The sequence below is a fragment of the Pseudopodoces humilis genome, chromosome 5 (genome assembly GCF_049639895.1).
Source record: "Pseudopodoces humilis isolate 2021_Gansu_Grassland_sample_001 chromosome 5, ASM4963989v1, whole genome shotgun sequence".
In the NCBI taxonomy this organism is placed as follows: domain Eukaryota; kingdom Metazoa; phylum Chordata; class Aves; order Passeriformes; family Paridae; genus Pseudopodoces; species Pseudopodoces humilis.
Window position 1 is genome coordinate 10,183,510 of NC_142204.1, and position 23,658 is coordinate 10,207,167.

General features: G+C 43.1%; 1 protein-coding gene across 7 annotated transcripts; it reads left to right on the forward strand.

Annotated features, from left to right (window-relative positions):
* The first annotated feature begins 827 nt into the window (after positions 1-827).
* KCNJ8 (potassium inwardly rectifying channel subfamily J member 8) lies at positions 828-20,443 on the forward strand. Of its 7 annotated transcripts, none has more exons than XM_088055561.1 (3): positions 828-898; positions 8,488-8,934; positions 13,922-20,443. In XM_088055561.1, the coding sequence occupies exons 2-3, from the start codon at positions 8,570-8,572 to the stop codon at positions 14,820-14,822; spliced, it is 1,266 nt and encodes a 421-aa protein (XP_087911687.1). In that variant the 5' UTR covers positions 828-898; positions 8,488-8,569; the 3' UTR covers positions 14,823-20,443. The 7 variants fall into 7 exon arrangements, with proteins under 7 accessions (XP_087911687.1, XP_014118189.1, XP_014118191.1 ...); XM_014262714.2 differs by lacking the exon at positions 828-898 and adding an exon at positions 7,733-7,857; XM_014262716.2 differs by lacking the exon at positions 828-898 and adding an exon at positions 7,733-7,826.
* The last annotated feature ends 3,215 nt before the right edge of the window (positions 20,444-23,658 follow it).

A 23,658-nucleotide genomic window follows, 5' to 3' on the forward strand; every position in this document is an offset into this window, starting at 1 on the left:
ATCCTTGTACCCACTGCATTAAAAGGTTGCCATGGGCCTGGAACTGTGTCTTGTAATATTTAAGGGGGGCCAATAATTAGCACCTCTTTTCTCTTAGGTTTGTCCCAGAGCCACTACAGGTATGAGAAACACTTTCTTTGCTCACCCATGGTTTTAGAAGTGAACTCTGCTGTTTGAACATATGGGGAAAAAAATATATATGTGAGAAAATGAATAGGTGACTAGGTGCTCCCATGCTCCCGTGCTCCATTGTGCTCCATTTGTTTGGAGGGAGGAGTGCAGGAATATTGGCCCCAGTGCTACACTCACCACAGCTGAAGTTTTGGATGACTGCTGCATTGCGTCCACTGCTGCCCAGCAGGTTTAAAAGCACAATCCCATTTCTAAAATTATTAATCCTATTCAATGTACATAAATTTTACAAGATAACAAACATAAACCACCTGCTGCAGACAAAGGAGATATCCTCCCGTTATAGCCGCTGTCCATATGATGGTACAGTCTCTGCAAGTGCTTAGGCTGAACATTTTTTGTGTTTTCCTCTAAAGGAGGATGGTGTTGCCAATGGTTGCACAGCTGATTTGTACTGAAAAAGGTGCAGAAGGAGCAACACCTTTGAAACAAATTTCTTTTGATTTCATGTAAAGGTCTAAAATGTGTCCCATTTGGGAGCAGTCTCCTAAGGCTGTCACGTGCACAAGTAAAGGAAACATCAGCCTGAAGACTTTGTTTCTTTGATTCTTGTCACACTGTCTCTTCTGCTGATAGGCTTTTCTTCTCTTCCACAGCCTCTTTGCTCCTTTTTCCTCACCATCTCCTTGTATCATAGACCTTTAAGTCACCTGCTTCTATCTCTGGATGCTCCTTATTCTGCCAATGCCCTCCCACTCCTTCCCAGGTGAGCTCCATGCCCTTTACCCCATTTCCTCTCTCACATGGCTCTGCACTCGCTCTCCCCTATTCCTGTCTTTCCTGTCAAAACACCCCTGCTCTTCAGGGGGACACTTACTCTAGTGACATCATGTTTTGGGGTTTGTTTTTTTTTCTAAGCATTAAACTAAGCAAGCTTTCAGTATTGTGATACTGTGCTTCAGAACTACTGAGTTCTTCCTTTCGCAAAGGAGATTTGAATGTCATCACTGGCTATGTGTTAATTTAACTATGGACAGAGTAAAGTCATCTCTGGGATAGATCCTAAATACTATTTCTCATCCTGCCTGCATTCATTTTTCTGCTAACTGTTTTTGGGAGAGAAACAGCAAAGTTGTTGCCAATCATAGAATCACAGAATGGTTTGGGTTGGGAGGGACGTTAAAGCTCCTCTTGTTCCACACCCTGCCATAGGCAGGAACCCCTTCCACTATCCAAATTTGCCAAGAGCCCCATCCATCCTGGCCTCGGACACTGCCAGGGATAGGGCACCCACAGCTTCTCTGGGCACCCTGTGCCAGGGCCTCAGCACCCTGACAGCGAACAATTTCTTCCTCATATCCAATCTAAACCTACACTCTTCCAGTTTGAAGCCATCCCCCCTCTTCCTGCCACTGCACTTCCTCACAGTCTCTTCCTGCAGGTCCCCTTTAGGTACAGAAATTGGTTTTGCAACTTCTTGTAGAACCACAACAGTGTTTCTTAACCTTACAGCTCGTGGGTATCTTTCCCAGTCCTTGAGCTGGGTCTAAGGGCTGGCACAGATAAAACTGTTCCCTTCCTATATGTGGCCTTTCATCAAACTCATCACAGCTCATAACAGCTTATTCCTGCTCCTTCCAAACTAGAAATATCCCACACAATCTTTACTGAGCCCAATCTTAATCGTGCTAGGAAACACTGGAACTTCCCCTGAGCAGTTTGGGATAGCTCTTTTAAGCCAGGGGCACAAGCAAGACAAAGTCTGTAGGGAGAGATCTCTGCTTTGTTAGGCCAAGTGATATGCACAAGAGGTATCTCAAGTGTTTAAAAGTTCCAGTTGCACTGCGGACCTGAAAAAGCTCTTTATTTGCAGGAGTGTGTCTGCTTTTCCCAACTGTATCGTTTAGCTGAATGAATATATTCTCCAATACTTCTCAAGCACTTAGACAAGCCCCTTTTAGGTTTGTTATAGCAGAACACCTCTACTATAAATTCATACACCTTCATAGAACTCAGTACAAAAAGCAATAGAGCACAAAGAAGTTTGCATCTCATTATATATAAAACCTCTGCAGAAAGCAATAATATTGAATTGTGTTTTCTTAAAATAGAAATACAATTTCAAATGTGGTCAAGTAGTAAAAACTCCTTGTACAGTAAGTTGTTTCATTTGATTGAATGTGTTTCTTTTGCTTCCCAAAGCAATGGACTGTTGTGCTTTATTGTGTAAAGATGTAAACATTTACAGACAATTTTGTTAATGCATCATGAAAAACTGAAGGAAACCTCACATGAGCATTTCACACAAATGCTTGTAGGTATTTTATCAAAAAAAATAAACAGAGATATAATGCACTTGAGTCAACAGCTACCTTTATAAAAAAGCTGTGGACAGGGGCCATGTTTTCATTATCATGCTTCCATTATCCAGTGTCAGAAGCTGGAGTTTGTTCCCCTTGGAAGCACTATAACCCCGTGTCCCCAGTGTGATACTGCCAGTCAAAGTCAACTCTAAAATATCCACTGAAACCACAGTGCCACTTGTAAACACCTCTCTGGAGCAATGATTCTCACACTAAACGTGATTAAAAGCAAAAATTAACTGAGCATACTTGAATCCTCAAGTAGCATCTTATAAAAGCTTTATTCAAAATCTAAATATGCTATGTAAATTCTCTGATATGAATTCCATGGTGGCATGTGAAGAACTCCTTAGTTTCTTTGGAAACTAAATCCTTTCAGAGGCCAAACTAAGAGACTATTAAAAGAAGTCAGAAAACAAAACTGTAAATCAAATTATCCATTGCCATGCAAACATCCCAATAATTTCATTGTTTTTTTACTGCTCTGTTTTTTCTCCATTAGAATTGACCTCTGTGCAGAACTGTAGGAAAAGACTATCAGGTATTCAAATGATGAAAAAAATTGTCGTGAGCCAAAAGTTTGCTGACTTGTACAAATTAGCAACTTGCTGATACTGTTTTGTTTTGGCAGGACAGCTTCAAGTATTGGCTTGAATGAAGCCAAGAAGCTTCCAAGTGTAATCTGTCAAGAGAAAATAGATTTTTAGAAAATCTATTTCCTACAGTTACTATTAAATATTCACTATTGATAGCATTTGTCTGCTGCTAGATACTACCCATGCAAACAGAACAGACACTCCTGGCAGGGGCTGCTCATTTCTCTAATATAATAAACCACATTCTGAATACTATAAACAAACAGTTATTTAAAATACATTTTTAATTGGTTTCTTTTAGGTGCAATTGTCATTCATCACATGCAAGATGCCTCCTTTCATTTTCATGGAACATGGGGATTTTCATCCCATGAGCTGCTCTATAATAATGCAGCATCCAGCTCACGACAGCACACTGCACATTTCAGTGGCCCCTGCAACTCATTCCCATGTATGTATATTAGTCTGCTTTATATATAAATACATTACATGCCTATACAACCTTTGGATTAACGGTACAAGTAAGTAATGAACAGTCCCAGCTAGGACTGCCCAGAAGAGTTCCTCATAGCTATTCCCATGACATTTCTTAACTCTCCCTTTAATTTATTTCAGGATTTTCAGGCTATATCCATAAATACCACTTCAATGTGCAGTAAAATATTTAAGCATGTAATTAAGGAACTAATGCAGCTTCATGTAAATGACATGGTCCAGAACTACCATCCTTCATGATCACAGCTACAGATGCCCCAAGGCAGCATATTTAATGGTTATATGTATTTTTATTCTACCAGCCACATTATTAGGCCCTTACTTCTGCAGCAATATGACCATTAGACTTCTCCATCATAGGCAGGAAGGTGGAAGTCAAAGAAACTCTGAGTACTGCAGATTTTCATGGCTGAATCATTCAGATTTGGGTCCATCTACTTCTTCAGGTCCCACCAGAGCATCTGAGATTTGAGGGTTTGGAGTTGCCAGATATTCTGTGATAAAATCTGAAGGTGAGACATGACATCTCCCTTCTGAAACTGGCATAATCTTAATTTAACCCTGGAAAAGTCGGGGAGATAGAGAGGGGAAGTACCTAAGGGACACCACGTTCTAGGAACACAGCTGAAGACTCACTGTAACACATGTTCAATTTACCTAGAAATTGATTTACAACGTCCCCATAAATTAAGGCATGAGGAAGCAAGGAAACAATCCCAGTTTGGGGTTGCTCTTCCCAGAGCCTTAGGATAAACTCCAGGAAAAGGCACATAATGAACAAGCTTCACTATGCAACTTACATTGGACAAGGGGCACTAGTTACATGTATTTTGATGATAAAAACTATTTTTGTCCTACTGCTCTTGCATGAAGGGGGGGCTGGGGGAGGGGCAGGGAAGAGATGGTTCAGGGTAACAGATGCCTTTAGTTTGCAGTTTCTGCTGTTTCTGTTGATGGATGTCATGCCAGCTCATGTAGGGAAGAGTTCACCCACACTATCCGAATATGGCTTATCAGCTTTGTGTCTCTCTGGAAGCCTCACTCAAAGTGCATGACATCTCTGGACGCCTGCAAAGTCATCCTATCTCTAAGCTAAGATTAGAATTTCAAACAAAACTTATTACAAAGCAGGATTTTCTGAAAGGGCTGGACACGACTATAATGTGGAAATTTCAGATTCATGTCTAAGCACATTATTTAATCCTGTTTTGTAGATAGGCATAATTGTAAAGTAATATTTACTATAATATCAGTAATGCTTGTGGGTGGAGGAGAAAGAAAGAGCAAGAAGGAGGCACATGAAGGGCCATAAGAAAACTGGACCTACAACTGCCATCAATTCTGATAATTTTTTTTCCTGAAAAGGCTGTGTTCACAACACTCAGACACTGTTCCTTACCAAATATGTTAGGAGACATTTTAGGAGTTTTTCACGGCTATTACTTAAATCTCAGACTCAAGTGTTCATGTGGCAAACAAGCAAGTATTTAAAAGGTCAGAGGGGAAGGGTTTTAGTAGCTGTCACTCTCCAGAGCGTATTCATACACAGGAACTTGGGGAAATGGATGCTGTGCTCAGAGTCATGCCTGGAGCTCCTGATCCTCACATCCCTGTGGTCATGGCCCAGCAGGCTTCCTCAAAACTCATCTCCAGTAAAAGTGAGGAGGAAGGCATCTCTTCCAGCTTTGAACAGGTAGAGAGGGAAAGATGGGATTTTATGAGCACTTTTCCTGCAATGTATGATGGTGGGTGAAAGGCTCAGTAACTTTTGTTCAGCCACATTGGAGCTGTGCCAGGACTATTTGTGTGTGTTTGATGGATCCCTTCCTATCTCAGCTACAAGAATTCCAGCCTCTGCATGGTACCAGTTAAGAAGGAGGAAACCTCCAGCAGGTTAGTAGGGAACATGTGGTCCTGAGAGCTCACAAGAGACTCCTGACAGTGCCAGAGCTGGCAGCAGTTTCTGGTCCACTTGAGTAGCTCAAGGAATGTTGCTCCTTGCTTCCACCTGCCCTCAAAGATGGGTTTGATCCATTTTTCCAAACTGGTTGCTAATCCACACGCTGTGTCACACAGTTGCACTCACTACCAGCAGAGATGGGGTAAGAAGCACAGCAGCAGCTTGAGGGGCTGAGTGAGAAGGGGATGAGGCTGAAAACAGTCACACATGTGAGTTATACTCTGAGGTGGCAAGTAAATAAAGCAACATTTCTTGGTGTTTCTGTCCCCTGATTATAAAGCTGTGGATTTCAAGAACTTCAGAGGAAGCTGTGCAATTTGGCATGTAGCATGAGCTAATTTGTGTCAAAAACAAAGTTATACCAATTCAAGGGTCTCATGAAGAAGTAAGGGGTGGGAAGTGTTCCATGCAGTTCCCACATTTATTTTTTGAGCTGCACTTAGCAGCCATACTGGGGAACAACAATCTTGTTTCTTGCCCTAGAACAGAACAAATACTTCACAGGAGCTAAATGGGAGAAGGGCACAAGAAGAGAATAAGGAAAAGGGAAAAAGGGAAAGGGAACAGGGTTTTTTTCCATGTGTATTAAACCAGTTATTTCCAATAGTTACATCCAAGTGAGATGCACTTTTGGAGGCTGCATGAATGAAATGAGTCAGCCCCTCTACAGCTGTCTCTACCACCCTATTTGTAGAAGGATAATTTCCCAAGTTCTCTGGGAACATCTCATGTGGCCCATGAAATACCACACACCAACAACGCTGACCCTGCAGATACCCACCCAAGTGACTTTATGTGTTTGTACTCAGAGTCTGGTTAGAATCTAAAGGTATTTGGCTTAGATCCTGATTTTCAGTTTTCCATCTGCCTGAAGTTAATTTCATGCATAAATATTAAGCTAATTGCATAATATGACTGGGGCTTTGTGTCTGTCTCTCCTCTCGCTACTGGGTATGTGGTATTAGCAAAAGCCAGTGCTGGAAAATTTTCCAGGAACTTCTCATCTATTTAAAGTTAACCACGTGCATGTGTTCAGCAGGGTGGATATCTTCAAGCTGATCACACTGCCTGTCAAAAGTGCCTTCTCAGTTTTTCCAAGCCTGAATATGCTTAAAACCTTCCTGATTGCAGTAGGCCTGTCAAGCTTTTCCCTAGTTTACAGAGAAGCGAGGTATTTTATTCTGTAGAAATTTTATACCCTACAGGTGATTTACTTGAGTGATACACAGAAAATTTTAGAACCTCCCCACCACATACACAGACACAGACACACACACACACACACAGGTATTAGGGACTTAATCTGACACAACCTCTGCACTTTGCTTCATTAAAATCTAAATTTAGATATTTTCATAACATTGATGTACTGTTTTTTCTTCCCATTACAAACCTTAAGACATCGGGACAAAAAAAAAACAAAACAAAAAAAACCCCAAAAAAGCTGCAATTTCTAAGAATGCAAGTTTCCATTAAACACAAGGGCCAAAATTGTTAACCTCAACCATTGGGAATGAGAAACAACTTCAGGGATTTCAGTAGGAAGGTGGGGGAGAGGTTGTCATTGTACATAAATCCTCCTACACCCATCCCAGATACAAATCCCCATCTGCCAGTGCCCATTTCCCAGCCGACCATTACAACGGGCCTGATGCTGCTCAGCAAGAGCTTGCGACCTGTGAAATGTCCTTCCTTCCTTTTTGGTAGAGACAGGTAATTAAGTTTGTTCAAAGCTGCAAAGGTCATGAGATTCTGGCTTCGGTTCCCCAAACACTTAGCATATGCCTCGTTTCCTCTGTCTCTGACAGATTCGAAGGAAGATTAAGTTAGGAAGGCACAACTCTTGGCTTGCCAGGGGAAGCAGGCAGGGGCGCAGCTTTGTGTAACTCGCGAAATGGCACAGACCAGCAGTGTTAGCATCTTGCTCCGCTGTTACATGGGCTGGAACCTGTCTAAAACCCCCTCACAACCCATCGTCTGCAGACACCGCGGAGCGCAGGGAGCATGTGCGCCCCTGCTCCGCATCCCGACCGCCACTCCCGGCCCCGCACTTCGAGCTCGACCCCGCATCCCGTGCCCGACCCCCGCATCCCGAGCCCGAGCCCCGCCCCATCCCCTCGCGCATCCCCCGGAGCTGCTGCCCCGCTCCTCCCGCCCCGCTCCGCCGGGCCCGGCCGCGTCCCGCCCCGTTCCGTAGTGAGTGGCGGCGGTGCCGGGGGCTGGGGGGACCCTGCGAGGCGCCGGGGGGTGGGGCAGCCCTGCCCTCCCCTGTCGGGACAGGTCAGCCGCTGGGGAGCCTGGCTTTCCGTAGGTTTGTTCTGTTACCCGTTTGGGGACAAAGTTTGGGAATAAAGGGAGGGTTTTCCCGCCTGATCCCGGAAGGGACGGAGAGCTGCGAGGGAAAATGCGACCGACTACTCCGAGGAGTCCCGTTCCCTGCCTGCCGCGGCTCCAGCTCAACTCCTTCTTGTGATGCTCTCAGAGGACGGGGCAGCCGGCGGGCTAGATGCTCTGCGGGGCTGCAGCCGTAAGGAGGGAGTCTCTGCCCTGTCTCCGCAGATTAACTTCGACTCAAACCATAGACGTCTGATTCTCCAGGTCCTGAGGGATACGAAAAACTTAGTGCTTCGTGTTGCGGTCCCCATCTGAGCACTGGTGTCTCCCGGAGAAGCAGCCTGAGGAACCGAGCTGCTGTCTGTCACGGTGCTTTACATCGACTTTGTGAGACTGCTGTGTTAGCCTTCCTTCCTGCAAGGAGTCTCCCAGTAGCATCTTTCATTTCTGCTACGAGCTGATACCAGCTATTCATATAAAAACGATGGTCTGAGAGAGGGAGGACACTGTAGAACCAGCATTTAATGTAGTGGGGTTTGGCAGGTGGTACCTAATCGGGTCTTCTTGCACAGGTGACAAGTCTGACCAGGTTTTCTCTGTTTTGCAGGGTAAAGCAAACCCTGCAGAGACTTGCTAGAGAGACCACCTCCCATTTCACATCTCCCTAAGTGGACTATGGTGGCAGGAAGATGTTGGCTCGCAAGAGTATCATCCCTGAAGAGTATGTGCTGGCACGTATCGCTGCTGAGAACCTGCGCAAGCCGCGCATCCGTGACCGCCCACGCAAAGCCCGCTTCATCGCCAAGAATGGCGCCTGCAACCTGGCTCACAAGAACATCCGTGAGCAGGGGCGATTCCTGCAAGACATCTTCACCACCCTGGTGGACCTGAAGTGGCGTCACACACTGGTCATCTTTACCATGTCCTTCCTGTGCAGCTGGCTGCTCTTTGCCATGATGTGGTGGCTGGTGGCCTTTGCCCATGGCGACATGGACCCGAGCACAGAAAACCCTTCAAACAGCACGAAGTGGACGCCGTGTGTGACATGTGTTAGGTAAAGTTGACTTTGGTGGGATGAAGGAAGTGGGGGCTGTCCTGGTGTTGTCTGAAGTGCAGCTTTTAGTGTACATGAACCGTTGGGTTTCGTTGAGACAGTTGAAAAGTGCAGTGTTTTCCTCTAGACTGCGTAAACTCAGCAAGCCTCCCGGGCTTGGAAAATACTGTACTGTAGATGTCTTTGATTCCTTACAGGATCTGAAAGAGAGGGAGACCTGCTGCTTTTCATGTGTCTCCACACTCTGTGGGTAACTCGATTGCCTGTCGAGATAAGAGCCTGCTGCAAGAGTGGGTATGTGTTATATGTATTGTAACGTTGTCTACAGCAGCGGGAGTATTCCCAGCGCCATGTTGGCCAGAGGTGCTCCCTCTAGAGCAGTGCCTGAGAGGCAGGGAACCAGCCCTGGGTGTCAGGCAGGGCACCAGCCAGAGGTGCCAGGAATTGTGTCACTTAGGACAAAACTAAGTGTGTTTCAAGATGACTTTCATGAGTGTTAAATATGCAGGATTTCAAAATGCCTTAGCGAAGCCATAGGCCAGCAGTTGGGCAGAGGAACACTTTCCACACTGTGCATTTGTGTCAGACAGTGAAAGCTTAAGGGATGACTGGATTAAATGCCACCTGTTGAAGTATTTTACTCTCTGTACCCAAAGCCACAATTGTCAGGGCACTGATAAGCTGACATATACATGGAAAAGAAGACTGTGAATTGCAGGTGGGATAAGCCATAAGATCACTTCAGGATCTCACCAATTAAATCTGCTTTTTTAGCACTAGGTTTTTAGGTAGAAAAGTCCTGGTTCTGTACCACCAGGCTGCCCAGATCATCTGCCTTTACACATTGCAGTGCTGTGAGGGTCTGGGGGTTGTGGGGTGCTCTGAGACATCAGTGAATTCACTTCCCTTTTTACTTTTCTCCCACAAAATTTTGAGGTACCCCACCAAGTCTGAAGGGACTTTGTATCTGGCTCACAAAGTAGTAAAGATTTAATTCTCCCTTTGTTTTGACACTTTTTTTTGCTAAATGGGATTTTCCAAGGTAAAAGAAGAGGGAATTTTTCCAAGCTACCCTTCACTAGGTTGAGGAGAATTGGAGCAGAGCCTGCTGTCTTATTTCTTTTCCAATGTCTGGCCATAAGCAGTTTCATCTGAAATGAGATGTCATGACCCAGCTTGCACCCACAGGAGTGTTACCCCCAGCATTTCCTGGATTTGTGGGATCTGTCCAGCTGGAATTAGTGAACAGCTATAACCCTGCAGCTCACCAGGGTCAGCTGAGGCGACATCCCTGCATGTGGCTGGTGGCTCATTCGGTGTGGCTGCTGTATCATCCCACAGATCCTGAGCTGGAGGCCAACGGCTTCATGCCACTGGGGCCAGGCACATCCACAGCCAGGACTCTGCCCCTGTTCCCTCCCCATAGCTGCCTGTGGCTCTTCCAGGATGTCTGCTAGGACGCACAATGAATGAATCAACATAATTTCAGGTTTAGCTCATGCCAAAGAACACACCCCCTACCCTCGTGGGGTGTCCACGTGGAGTCTCCCCATAGCTGCTCCAGTGCCCATGTCCAAGCCATGGGAAATCTTTTCCTTTCCTCGGGAAATCTGGCTACCACTTTAGTCAAAATCATGAAGTAACAATGTGATTGTTGACATCTTTAAGAATGGCAAGTTTTTGGGTGTAAAATATCTTTAATATTGCAATGCCAAAATCATGATAAATAATTTTTAACCTACTCCCCTGAGGTTTAGGCCCACAGATATTTCAGAAGAGCTTTCTTGGGTAGATGCCATTACATATTTACAGGAAAACCTGGCTTTGGAAATTTTAGCAAGTGCCTGGAGCTTGCACAGTCCTTTCATTTTACAAAGTACTGCAGAAATTTCTAAGCCTCATATCTCTTTGCAACAGAAAGCAAACATCCAAATATGAAAGCTGCTACACAGCTCTGGGGGAAGAACCTGGGAACTGTGTGATTTGCATTTTCACCCATTTCACACAGTTAAAATGCTTTCCAAACTTATTCTTTCACTTCCACTGTTAAAAAGGTGGATTGGTTTTATGAGTTTTTTTGTTTGTTTTGTTGTTGTTATTGATTTTTTTTGTTTTTTTTAAAAAAACAAACAAACAAAAACCACAAACAAATTAAAAAAAAAAACAGAATGGGTACTGCTAAGGGAAGTCAGACTACTTACTGGACAGAGTTTTAAGCTGAATTAAGCTGACTGAAATTGAATCCAGAAGCTTCATTCTGCTTGTAATGATTATAAGAAGTCATTAAATGGATTCTATTAATTAACTCCTTGTCGTGGTTTTAAACCAATAACTAAGAAAATTACTTATTTCTTGCTGTGAGATATGGATTAGAACAAGAGCAAAACAGGCATAAAACTTAAAAGGAAAAAAAAAAGAAAAGTTTATTGACAAACTACAATAAGAACACCAGAATAAACTTCCAGAAAAACCTTTTCATCCCTTGTCTACCCACTATTCCCTTGTTCACATGACAAAAGAGACAAAAACTTTGGAACTTTGATGGTTAAAACAGTCCCAATTCTTGCTACAGTCTTTTCACCAGTCTTTATAGAGAAACAGAAGTTTCTTCCTGTTAATTTATGGAGTTTCTCACAAGAAAAACTATTTTTGTTATAGTTTTCCATTGCTCTAATGTTAGCTGCCCAGAGCTGCTGTTATTAGAGCCCACTCCTCCCATTTTCACATCACTCTCAAGTGTGTATGGGCCATGGGTCTAGGGATGGGATTTTTAAGGATAAGTTATTCAAAGGCAAAAAGTCTTCTTCATCTGTTTCTGTGAGCTTCACTAGAAAACAGTTTTCTCATTGCCTCTCAAGGCTTCAAATCTTCCAGCACTTCACTGTACCATAATTACTCTACCTTTTTACTCAAAATTTACACTTTGAACACTCTATTCCTCCCTATTTACTGTCATGAATTAAAGGAGTGTTTTCAAGACCTTATTGTCCATTTCCATAGTTTTAACAGAAAGATATTTCAGCTTAATTAAAGCATCTTCTTAATTCTCTGCCTTTTCTGAAGCTTCTTTTCTTTCCTGTCACTGGTAGTTTATAAAGTCTCTTTTCATGTTGATCACTCTCTTTTTCTCTCTCTGGATAAAAAGATTAATCCGCATGTCTCATCTGGGAAATGAAAGAGTTAAAATCTTGCCCAGGCTGTAGTAGGTAGTTCTGTGGCCTCAGCCGGTGCAGGAGCTGGAGCCGTCTGCGATGGAAAGTTCCTCATGGCTGCTCTGGAGAGTGTAGTCGCCGCGCCCAGCCCGCTGCAGGTCCAGAGCCTCTCTCCTTCTTCACTCAGCAGTTTCTTTTCTGAATTTAGTTACAGCAAAAAACCTGCAGCCGAGCCAGAGATCGGCTCGGCCCGGCCCGGCCGGAGCCCGGAGAAAACTTTTTCCTCAGGGCCCGCATCTCCCGGCCGGGAGACGCTGGGCCCAGCCCAGTCCCCGCCCGGCCTCATGGCCTGGGCAGGGAACGGGAGGCCTGGAGCTCTGCCGCCCTTCCCAGCCAGGAAACAAAGAGAACCAAGAGAGCTCTGGTTTTACACTTTAAGGTAGGGTTCACAAGTTGATCCCACTTTTCAATGGCCTAAACTGCTGTCAGTTCTCAGCAATGACCGATAATTGGTCAGGAGAAAAGACTCCAGGCAGTTCCCAACAACTTAAACTTTCTTAAAGGTAAAGTAACTCCATGACACTCCTTTGTCCCTGGTTTCTTCAGAGTGAAATACAAAATAAACCCCCTCAATACAAAGGAATTTGTTAATGCTTAAGAAAAATAGAAAAGGCAAAAAAATAAATTTATTTCAAAGATACCTGTGCAGAGACTGGTTGGTTTTCTGAAAGATGGACTTTCTCATTGCACAGAAAATTATCCTTGATATTGATAATGCTATTCACATGTGTCCTTGATATCCCAGTGAAAATATGTCTAGAAAAAAAAAAAAAATGTTTAAAAGCAGATTAATTGAAAAGCAAAGTAATCTCAACAAATTATTTAGACCATCTTCATGGGCAGGATATATTTTCCACTGTCTAGCCCTGTTAAGCATTCTGATGCTTCAGATTTATTGAATTGCACTGGAAGGATGTATCTGGAAGGAATAAAAGAATAAATAAATATAAAAAGAAGTTAAGGACCTTGATATATACAGGGGATATGACTTTGTGGCTGCTATAAATAATGTATCTTGGGAAGTTTGTGGGCAGCATTTTCTGTCCAGTACCATAGAATTTTAGGGTATTTAACTTAACCCACACTTCTACATCCAACTTTGGTGTTGAAATTTTCCAGCTGGTCTTGCCCTGGCAGTGAGCTGAACCCAAACCCTGGGTCACAGCACTGTCCTACTGCCAGGATGTGCCACTGACCTCTCTCTGCAAGCTCATCCTGCTCAGCCACAAGGTGAGCAAGGGTTTGGGAAGTGTCACAAATCTGGGAAAGCCCCTTTTCCCCCACCAGGAAATACTGGGTTATAATTCAGGTAGCATGAGTGAAGTACTGAAGTTTTCCGTTTCCCTTCCTTGCACAGGCTGGTGGAAGGATCTCAGTGTGCCAGCTGATTGCCCATGCTTGCCAAAACCACCTCTCTCCACCAAGGGCTTCATCGGATGGAGAAGGTGGAAAGCCCAGTTGTTCCAGAGCTGTTCACTAAGCCAGTAGGAAGCCTGTGCTCCTGAACAGAGATTCCCTGAGCTGCTCAGGGTCACCCAGATGGTCTTTGAGGAGCTCAGGCTCTGAGGTCTTCCCTGCCACCAGTAGAAACTACACCAACCACACAAATCTGAGCCATCAAGCATGCAATGCTTTGGCTGGTGTTAACAAAAGGTCTGTGTGTACTAGAGCCATACAAACAGGTCCTTAAGCTTGTTTCTGGAAGCACATGTTAACAGCTTATCAGTATGTGCTCTGTGTCGTGAGAGTTAACTGGGTGCAATCTTCCCCTACAGGTCTTTCACCTCCGCTTTCCTCTTCTCCATTGAAGTCCAGGTGACCATTGGCTTTGGGGGCAGGATGATGACTGAGGAATGTCCCCTAGCTATTACGGTCCTGATCCTGCAGAATATTGTGGGGCTGATCATCAATGCTGTCATGCTGGGCTGCATATTCATGAAGACAGCACAAGCTCACCGGCGGGCCGAGACACTGATCTTCAGCCGGCAGGCAGTCATTGCCGTCCGCAACAGCAAGCTCTGCTTCATGTTCCGGGTGGGGGACCTGAGGAAGAGTATGATCATCAGCGCCTCAGTGAGAATCCAGGTCGTGAGAAAGACCACGACCCCTGAAGGAGAAGTCATACCCATTCACCAAGTGGATATCCCCGTGGATAACCCCATTGAAAGCAACAACATTTTCCTGGTGGCTCCCTTGATCATTTGTCATGTCATAGACAAGCAGAGTCCTCTTTATGATATCTCTGCTTCTGACCTGGCACTCCAGGACCTGGAGCTCATTGTGATACTGGAAGGGGTCGTAGAAACCACCGGTATCACGACACAGGCGAGAACCTCCTACGTGGCAGAGGAGATCCTGTGGGGTCACCGCTTCGTGCCCATCGTCACTGAGGAGGAAGGTGTGTACTCTGTTGACTACTCCAAGTTTGGCAACACTGTCAAAGTGGCTGCGCCGCGCTGCAGTGCCCGGGAGCTTGATGAGAAGCCCTCCATCCTCATCCAGACCCTGCAGAAGAGCGAGCTGTCCCACCAAAACTCCCTGAGGAAGCGCAACTCCATGAGGAGAAACAACTCCATTCGGAGGAGCAACTCCATGCGGAGAACCAACTCCTCACTCATTGTGCCCAAAGTGCAGTTTATCACGCCGGAGGGGAGCCAGAGTGCCTCAGAAACGTGATGCACAACTTTGTACCAGGGCACTGGGCTTCAGAAGGAGGAGGCATCTGTGGTATTTTGCTTCAACTTCCTTTTACTTCAGAAACCGAGAACACAATGCAAAAGGGAACCATGCAAGAACTATTTATTCTATTACTTACTGAAAGCACCACCTAATGGCTTTAGAAAACACCTTAGCACTTAGGATATGAATTAATAAAAAATGACACCTACACTAAATAAAACACACTTCACTCATGTAATATAATGTGTATTTTTGCTTGTTTTAATGGCATGCTGATTTTTTTTAATCATATTTTTCCTTTCAAGGGTCTCTTTCTTCTGCTCGCTGTCACAAAATGTGGGGCTTTCCTATGTGACTGCTTCATAAAACTTCTGTATTAAACAGCTCCCACAGATTTTGTGCATGACATTTGGATATTGATCTTTTTGTGTGAATTCCTTGTTCTCTTAAAGGGAGTAACTAAATTCCTCAAGGATTTCACTGGAGAAGAGCCACCATTTCACCTTCAGTTTCCCAGGCTTTTTCTTTTTTGTTGGTTTGTGGCAAAGGCCTTTTGAGTGCAAATTCAGGTCAGGTGGAGTGACCTGTTCATCCCACAGGAAAGCTGGTGTCACTCCAGGCAGGAAAACCAGCAAAATGATGGAGTGCTGCTCTTCTCAGTGTGAGATACTTGGCTTCAGGATGAAACACATCTTATATTAGCTGTAGCCCAAGCTGAGAAATCCCAGTCCTCCTGGCTGCCACCTGGGTGTCTGTTTCACTGAAATTATTCAAACTGGAAAAAGCAGATGCCTCTTTAACATTCTCTTCATGATGGAAGACCAAATCCTGTTTTGCTTTCTCTGATAGATTCATACATGGAAGGAAACACATGTACTTGCTTCACTTACTTTTCATAGTATTAAGTCTGCTTCATACAGAAGGTTATTTTTTTGCCAGTGGGAACACATGACTGGGAATGAGAGGGAAGCCTGTCGATAATATTACAGACAGTATTTTCAAAACTGTCTGAATGCTCTTCAGGGGGACTTGGGTGCTGCTGCTGAATTCCCATTTTTTAGCAGTGCCTCACCTGCGTTTTTATGTAATCTGGCATTGAGAATTGGTAGGAAGAAGCTTTCCTCTTCAAATTAAAATGGGCATTTGGCCTGAAGCCTTCCCAAAAATGTCTTCACAAGTTTTTCTACAGGACTACGGAAAAGTAAGACAACTAATTCTGTCATTTGGTAGTCTAAATTGATATATGGTTTCTTTCCTATGTGAATAAGTATAATTATGGACAAGTTTCTCTTCAGATTTCTTGCAGAAATTGTCTTATGTCTTTAGCTCGAGAGAAGTACTATCCTTGTTCTGACCCTCTGTAGTGGTTCAGATTTGCCAATTTCATTTCCCAGCCAACACACCAAATAAGTGTTGTGGTTTTAAAGCAGTAACTAAAACATCACTAGAAAACTTACTTATTTCTTGCTGTGAGATATGGATGAGAACAAGAGCAAAACAGGCTTAAAACTTAAAAGGAACAAAGAAAGTTTATTAACAAAAACTACAAGAATAAGAAACTAGAATAAAACTTCCAGAATAACCCCTTTCTCTCCCACTACCCAACCATTCCCTTGTTCACATGACAACATAGAGACAAAAAAACTTTGGTGGTTAAAACAGTCTCAATTCTTGCTATAATCCTTTCATCAGTCTTTGTAGAGATAAAGAAGTCTTCTTCTGCAAATCTATGGAGTTTTTTTCAAGAAAACTATTTCCTTTATAGCTTTCTATTTCTCTGATGCCAACTGGGTGGAAATTCTGCCATCAGTTCACTCCTCCCATTTCACATCACTCTGAGGTGTGTTATGGGTCAAATGAGTCTAGGGATGCCATTTTTAAAGATGAGTTATTCAAAGGCAAAAGTTCTCTTCGTCTGTTTTTGTGAGCCCCTCTGGAAACAAAAGTTTTCTCTTTGCCTCTTAAAGGCCACAAATCTTCAACTATTACTTCTCCCCCTCTGTTCCAGCATCTCACAGTATCACAACCACTTTACCATTTGCTCAAAAACCACACTTTAAAACATTCCATTCCTCCCAATATACTCTGTCATGAATTAAAGGAGTTTTTTTCAGAACACTACTGTCCATCTCCATAGCTTTAACAGAAAAATATTTCAGTTTATTAAAGCATCTCCTTATTTCTCTTGCCCCTCTAAATTTAATTCTTTTCTTCACTGTCTTTGATGGGTTTATGGTGTCTCCTTATATGTTGATCGCTCCCTCTCTCTCTTCCTCTCTCTCTGGGAAAAAAAAGGATTAATCTGCAAGTCTCATCCAGGTAGTAAACGAGTTGAAGTCTTGCTCAAGCTGCAGATGTACATGGGGTCAGGTTTCAGTTCAGCGGCAAAAACTGCAAACTGAGTCAGGAACCGGATGGCTCCATTTCTTCCCCCCCGCCCTCTGTGGCTTTGTCCGGCCTGCGGGCGGTGGGGAAGGAGGCTGAGCCAGAGCCTGTTACCAAACCAAACCAGAAACCAAAGAGAATCAGAAATTCCTGGACTTACATCTTAAAGTAGGTGTTCACAGGTCGATCTCACTTTTCAATGGTCAAAATCACTGCCAGTTCTCAGAAATGGCTAGTTATTGGTCAAGAGAAAAACTCCCATCAGCCTCCAGCAGTTTCAACTTCCCTAGCCCCAAAGCTAAGCTTAAAGGTGCAGAACTTAATATATATATATAAAGCAGGAGATTGGGATTACCAGTATCATAAAGTCACCCCAGGACACCCTCCAAGCCACTCAAACATTTAAATGCTTGCTTTCTCCTGTAAAGCAAAACAGTCAAAAGCAATGCTGGATTCTCATTCTCTTTGGAAGTAGCTCATCAGCAGTTGTTGGATCGATGGTTTCAGGCATCACAAGGTGTTGGATAGTGGCATGGAGGAGCATTGCTGTGAGGTGTGGACTGCCTGCATTTGGAACAGGTGCTTTCCAGAACAAAAATTCTAACTTCATCTGAAGCAGCAGAGGAAACTGAAGTTTCTGCTGAAAGCATTCATCCTCTGGCCTGCCCATAAATGTTCTGGAAGGGTGGATGTCAAACATCTGCAGAAATTGATCTGTCTGTTGTGTGTCCAAACAATAATCAGCTCCAGCTTCCAAGAAGAGTCAGAGTGAAGCAGATACAATTTGTCTCTTCTCCATTTCCACAACTGTGAATTTCTCTGCGGCTATTTGTTGGATACATGGTTAAGTCAGATACTATGCAGAAACAGGTTCTAAAAAAAATAATAATTAGAAAAGTTACAATAATGTATTGGTTTGATAGACAGGTGTCTGCCAAGGAAGGCAGGAACCTCCCTTGGAATGAAAAAATATGACTCCCTTCCCTCAGATTTTTTACAGCTTTGAAATTAAAGGGCTTTCAGGCAAAGATATGGGAAAAGGAATAACAGTTCTTTACTAGTATGTATAACAAGGCAAACAAACAAACAACAAGGCAGCAGCACAAACCAAACCTTGAACCCAGTGCCAGCCTTCTCTCTGCCACCAGCGCCTTCCCCTCAGTGCAGTTCCAGGCCAGGGGCGCTGCTGGTTCCTGGCTGAGCAGGTGCGATGATTCCCCCGAGCCTGCAGTTGGCGCTGTGGCGCAGGGCTCAGCTGCATCGCCTTCATGCAGTGATGGTGGGCGGCGCTGGGTGGTGAAAATGGGCCGCAGCAGGGACAGCAGGCATGAGTACACACCACAGCAGCAACTCCACAGCTGTAGCAAGAGCTGTGGGGTGTCCCTGCAGGCAGGGGTTACTGGGTTAGAGTGTAGTAGAAAAAGTGGCAGCTGGGCTTTTCCTGTAGCAGCTGCTGCAGGCAGTCAGGGAGACGTGCCCTCCAGGAAGGGGTTTTGGGTCTTGGGTTTTCCTTGAGGCATCCAAACAGTTGGTGAGGGTCCCTTCCAGTCAGATTGGGTGTTAATAAGGCCCCAGTCCAACAGATGCTCTTGTAAGCAAAGGCTCACCCACAGTATGAAATTCAGTGGAAGGACAAAAACTCCATCGTGGCAGCGAGTCCTCTGGGCAGCGACTGCAGACCAGCTGTGCTTCCTTCGATGCCAAGAGCGAGTGGAGCCCAGAGCCCTTCACCACCCCGCCCAAATCTCATGGTATCTTTGCCCTTCCAAAAAGAAAACCTCCCAGGTAAGAGTAGCCAGCTGCATGCTTCCCTCACCTTTTTTGCCTCTCTTACTGGTCGTTACAGTCTCTTAGCCACAAAACTCTATGAGAGAAAGAAACAAAAGGAAAAACCCTAACCTCCAACAAATAATGATTTTTTCCATCTCTGATTTTTCCCTATTCCTTTCCTTCATGTCTCTTGGTATTCTTCAGTCATCTATACTCTTGGTCCTTCCTGTATCCCAGCCTTTTCCTTGGTGCTGTTGAATAATAATTTTACATTACCTATATTACCTCATTATTCTCTAAGTATTTCAAACAAGCTTTTGTTTTTTGCCCAGAACAATTTTCTCATTTTCTCCTTCCAAATTTTATTTCATCTTCATGGCCCTCTCTGCTTCACATCTAATCCACTGTTTCTTGGAACAGTGCAGGGACATTGGTATGTTGAGGTAACACTAAGACACCTCAGTCATATGCCAGGATGCTGAACAGATAAACAAGACAGAACTATGTGCCATGAATGTCATGTTCATATGTGTGGTGCTCCTGTGCTATGCAGAAAATCCTTCATTGCAAAGCCTTTTTCTTGAATAAGTTTTGCAGTCCTGAAGGAGGTCAGGGACAGAGGCAGCTAGTGGTGGACAGCATGGGAGAGGTCTTGGGCCTGGGAGCTGCTTTCCTCACTGAAAGGACAGATTTCAGATCCAGCTTTGCTATATCATTGCATATCTTTTCAGACGCAGCTTTGCCCACTGAGAGGGGATCAGCTGGCAGCACCACAGCTCAATATGTTTAATTATTCTCCCTGGCAACTTCATCAGAAAGGGGCTTTATTTTAATTTTGAAGCCTTCTGTTTGTAACACAGACTGACAAATTAAGAATGATGAGATTTCTGCTCTGTACCTGTGCTTACAGTTCATGTTAGCAGTTAACTGTCCATCTCATTGATAATATTTTAGTAAATTTGATTCAGTAAGGTATTTGTTATAGATACATATATTGTTGGCTTTTCACAAATATTAAAATGAATGTTATGTGTATAAGAATGGAAATTTTTGTTGTATTAATGTAGTTTTCTTTATTTCTGTTATTGATGAAACTTAGAAATAGTGGTATAATACATATGTGTTAAGCTATGACAGCATTAAAACAAAAACTACTTTTGTCTGTATAACCCAAAGACTGAAAAAGATAGCTGGAGACCCTTTTTTTTTCTTTTGTAAACTATCTTATCCAGATGAAGACAGCAGTGACCAGAACTCTGGGGGGAGGAATTTATTGCATTTCTGGTATCAGGGAATGTAAATCTCAATGGCGCCAAGAAGATTGATCTATTGGGAAGGGGAAAAGAAAAAACTGAACAGAAGAACACCAAAGATCCTAAGAAGAATGTATGAATATGTATGAGAATTTATGGATATGTAGTAGGATTCTGTTTTTAAGGGACAATCATTTGTTAGGAAGGTGTGCTCTCTCGGCTGAATGCAGAGACACCCGGCCATATCTGTATTCTTTATTTTTTTCTCCTAATTGTCTTTTTTATTAAACTTTTAAATTCTATAAAAATTATGTGAACCTCGTTTTTCACATATTAACATCATCCCTTCACACTTATTTGTGTCCCTACCATTCCCATCCCTCTTCAACATGGTGTAAGTAGAACTGCATTACTTGACATCACTTATTCTGTGTATTTAATATGCTTGGTCTCTTTGTGCAGCCTACCAGAAGAGCAAAACTGTTTTCTAAGCTTAGAAAAATAATTATAAAGTTATTCCAGGATGGGCATAATGTCTGGGATTGTACTTTATTTTTTTCTTTCTAGATTTCACTTAAGGAGCTTCTCTGTTTTAAGCTGAAAAAATGTCAGTGAGAGCCTTTGTCCTCGTTTGGGACACCCAGAAGATTCAGTTACTGTGGTAGGGACACAGAGCAAACAAATACAGACAGTGCTTACAGGGGATATAAATATTAATGCTCCAGGGTTGAAGCCAACATCTGAGGAACAGGATTTGGAGGAAACTTTCCCTGTTGGCAGCTGATTCTGTGGCTGTCACCTTCAGGTCTTCTTGCACTCTTTTGCAATATCTGGTGTGAGCCAAGGACAGAGGCAGGAGCTCACCACTGGAAAGGCCCTGCTGCAAGCCACACTTTTTGAACCTCTCTGCTATCCCTGGCATCACTCTGGCCTTGTTAAACAGTTCTGACCCTTGAGCATTTCTTCATGAGCACATTGTCCTACAGCAATCTACCCTGGTCTATACAACTTCTTGGCCCTTTCCACAGAAGGCTTACCTTTCCTTCTGGGCTTTCTGGGGTACTCAGGACATTGTAAAGTGGGAGGCAGAGGAATACTCAGATTTAGCTATTACCTCATGTGTGCCATAGGCCTTTGCCCTAAAGCCATGTGTCACTCCAGGCCAAAGGGTCATTTCAGAGGATTTGCCTCACAGCCATTTTAAATGAATCTCGTAAAAGCCTGAGCCTTTATCTACACTTTATAAAGTTCAGACCAGGAATCATGCCTTTACTTTGCAATCTGGAAAGCAGCATGGACACACTATTTTTTCTGATTGAAATAAAAAAGATGGTTAATTCTCCACATCTTTTTTTTTTCTTCACGAACTGGAGACAGAGGACATTTTGTGAATCCAGTTTCCAAGCACTCCAGTGGTTATTATTAGCAAATGTTTTTTGCTGCAAGCTGCAAAAGTAGTTAGTCCAGGACCAGAAAGGAGCTTTGACAGGAGAAAAAAAATTAGATATTATATGATGAAAGGAACAAAGCTCTCATTATTTTCATAAAATATAATCTCTGCTGGGCCTGGTGTTTTCAAAACACTGGTGGGGGTTGCTTGAATAGCCAGGTGAGAGTTAACTTTTTCTCCCCCACATGGTCCTGTTGAAATATTTTTCCCTATATTTGTGTTAACATGACATCCTAGACTAATCTAAGATGATAGGCAGGAATTTCTAATACCTTTAGCATATTATTAATTCTTCTCAGCCCAATCTCCCTGAATTGCGTTTCCTATTTTCCCTTAAGAATTCTTTGAACTTAAAAAAAAAAAAAAGATTTCTCATGTGATAACTGGACAGTAAAGATAAAATACGTTCCCATATTACTTTATTGGATGCTGAAGAGAAATTTAGCCTGCAGAGACGAGATCAGTGCTGTCCAAGAGAAACAGCCATTGGGATTGAGGCACTCACAGGACACATCACCAAGGGCTTGGATTAAAAGAAATACTTAAAAATAATATATATTCAGGGGGTTTCTGGATGAGGACTCTCAGAACACTGACAAGTTATTGGCTAGCAGTGAAAGGAATATTCTAGGACCATCAAGACACACCTCAATGTAAGGAAGACAAAAAACATGCATTCAAGGAAAATATAGTTCATACTTTAGTTATTGCTACCAATTATTTTAACTTTTAACTAGGTTGTTAAAAATTCAAAAAGGCAAACAAAAACGTGATGGATTCTCTCTTCACCTTTAACAAAAGTTTTAAGACCCTTTTTTTTGTAGCCTAAGGAAGAGTTGATCCCTCTGAAGACATCACTCCCACCACAAATGTGCTGTAATTTTCTGGAGGATACTTGTTAATGTATACACACTTTTCTGGTCTCAGTGCAGGAGTAGCTGTGCATGATGTCATGACCTGTATTTTCTCAGTATGTCAGATGGGATGATCTAATGGTCCCTGCTGCACTCCAAATTTATGGATGGGGAGAGTTTAATGAATTTTGGTCAAGAGAAAGCTTTCCTCTGAGTCTTAAATTAATCTCCCACAGATGAAACAAACAAACAGAAACCCCACCAGAGTTAGGCATCCCCAAATGGTTGATTTTTTTTGACAAATTCATTTCAGTGCTATTTATGGATTCTTCAAACAGCATTGACAAATGTCCCTGGGGACAATTTGTAAAAATTAGGGTATCTCATTGTTCCAGGATTTTACTTGGATTCTTGCTGTTGTTAAATTTTGGCTTAGTAGCAAGGATGAGAAAGCCAGCTTCTCTGTGGGCAAAAGTGAAATGATATTTCTTGGTTTTATGGTCTGAGGTCTACTACAAAGACCATAAAACTGAGGAATGGCACTGGAGTGACTGCAAAGGGCTAATGAGGTTTGGGGCTCAGCATCTTCCTCATCCAGGGAACAGCACTGCTTTCCTCAAGTGTATTTTTTTTTCTTTTGTAACCACAATAGCCATGAACATTGATTGCATCCTCCCATGTCCCAGCCTTGTTATCCTTCAGGGTGTATTTTTTGATGATAGGTCTTTCATTCTGTGTGATCTGGGTTAGTCTGTCAGAAAGGGGCTGCTTCTGCTGACTGTCATGGTTTTCAAATTCAGTCAAGGGCAGGGCATAAATCAAAACTGAAGGGTTATGACACAGAGAGAAACTCTGCTGAGTTTGAGTGACAACTGTTTGCCCCTTGGGTGGTCAGCTTTTCATCTCACAGCTTTTCAAAAAGATATTAGCTACTAATAAAAGTTGTCTGCTCAGCCTTGGCTGGTGTTTTAAATCATATTATAAACAAATACTATTCTCGGCTGATTAGATTAAATTGTTTGGGATGTGCTATTTTTTCCATATATAAAAATCTCACTGCATTCTTTAAATATTTTGTGTTAAATTAAGAGAGTAATAAAATTTCTGGACTGAAGCTCTCC

What these genes read in the sequence shown, in the direction of transcription:
- KCNJ8 (XM_088055561.1), top strand. Translation starts at nt 8,570, where the DNA reads ATGTTGGCTCGCAAGAGTATCATCCCTGAAGAGTATGTGCTGGCACGT. An exon ending in CCGTGTGTGACATGTGTTAG is followed by an intron (nt 8,935 to 13,921) that starts GTAAAGTTGACT and finishes CTTCCCCTACAG; the next exon opens with GTCTTTCACCTCCGCTTTCC.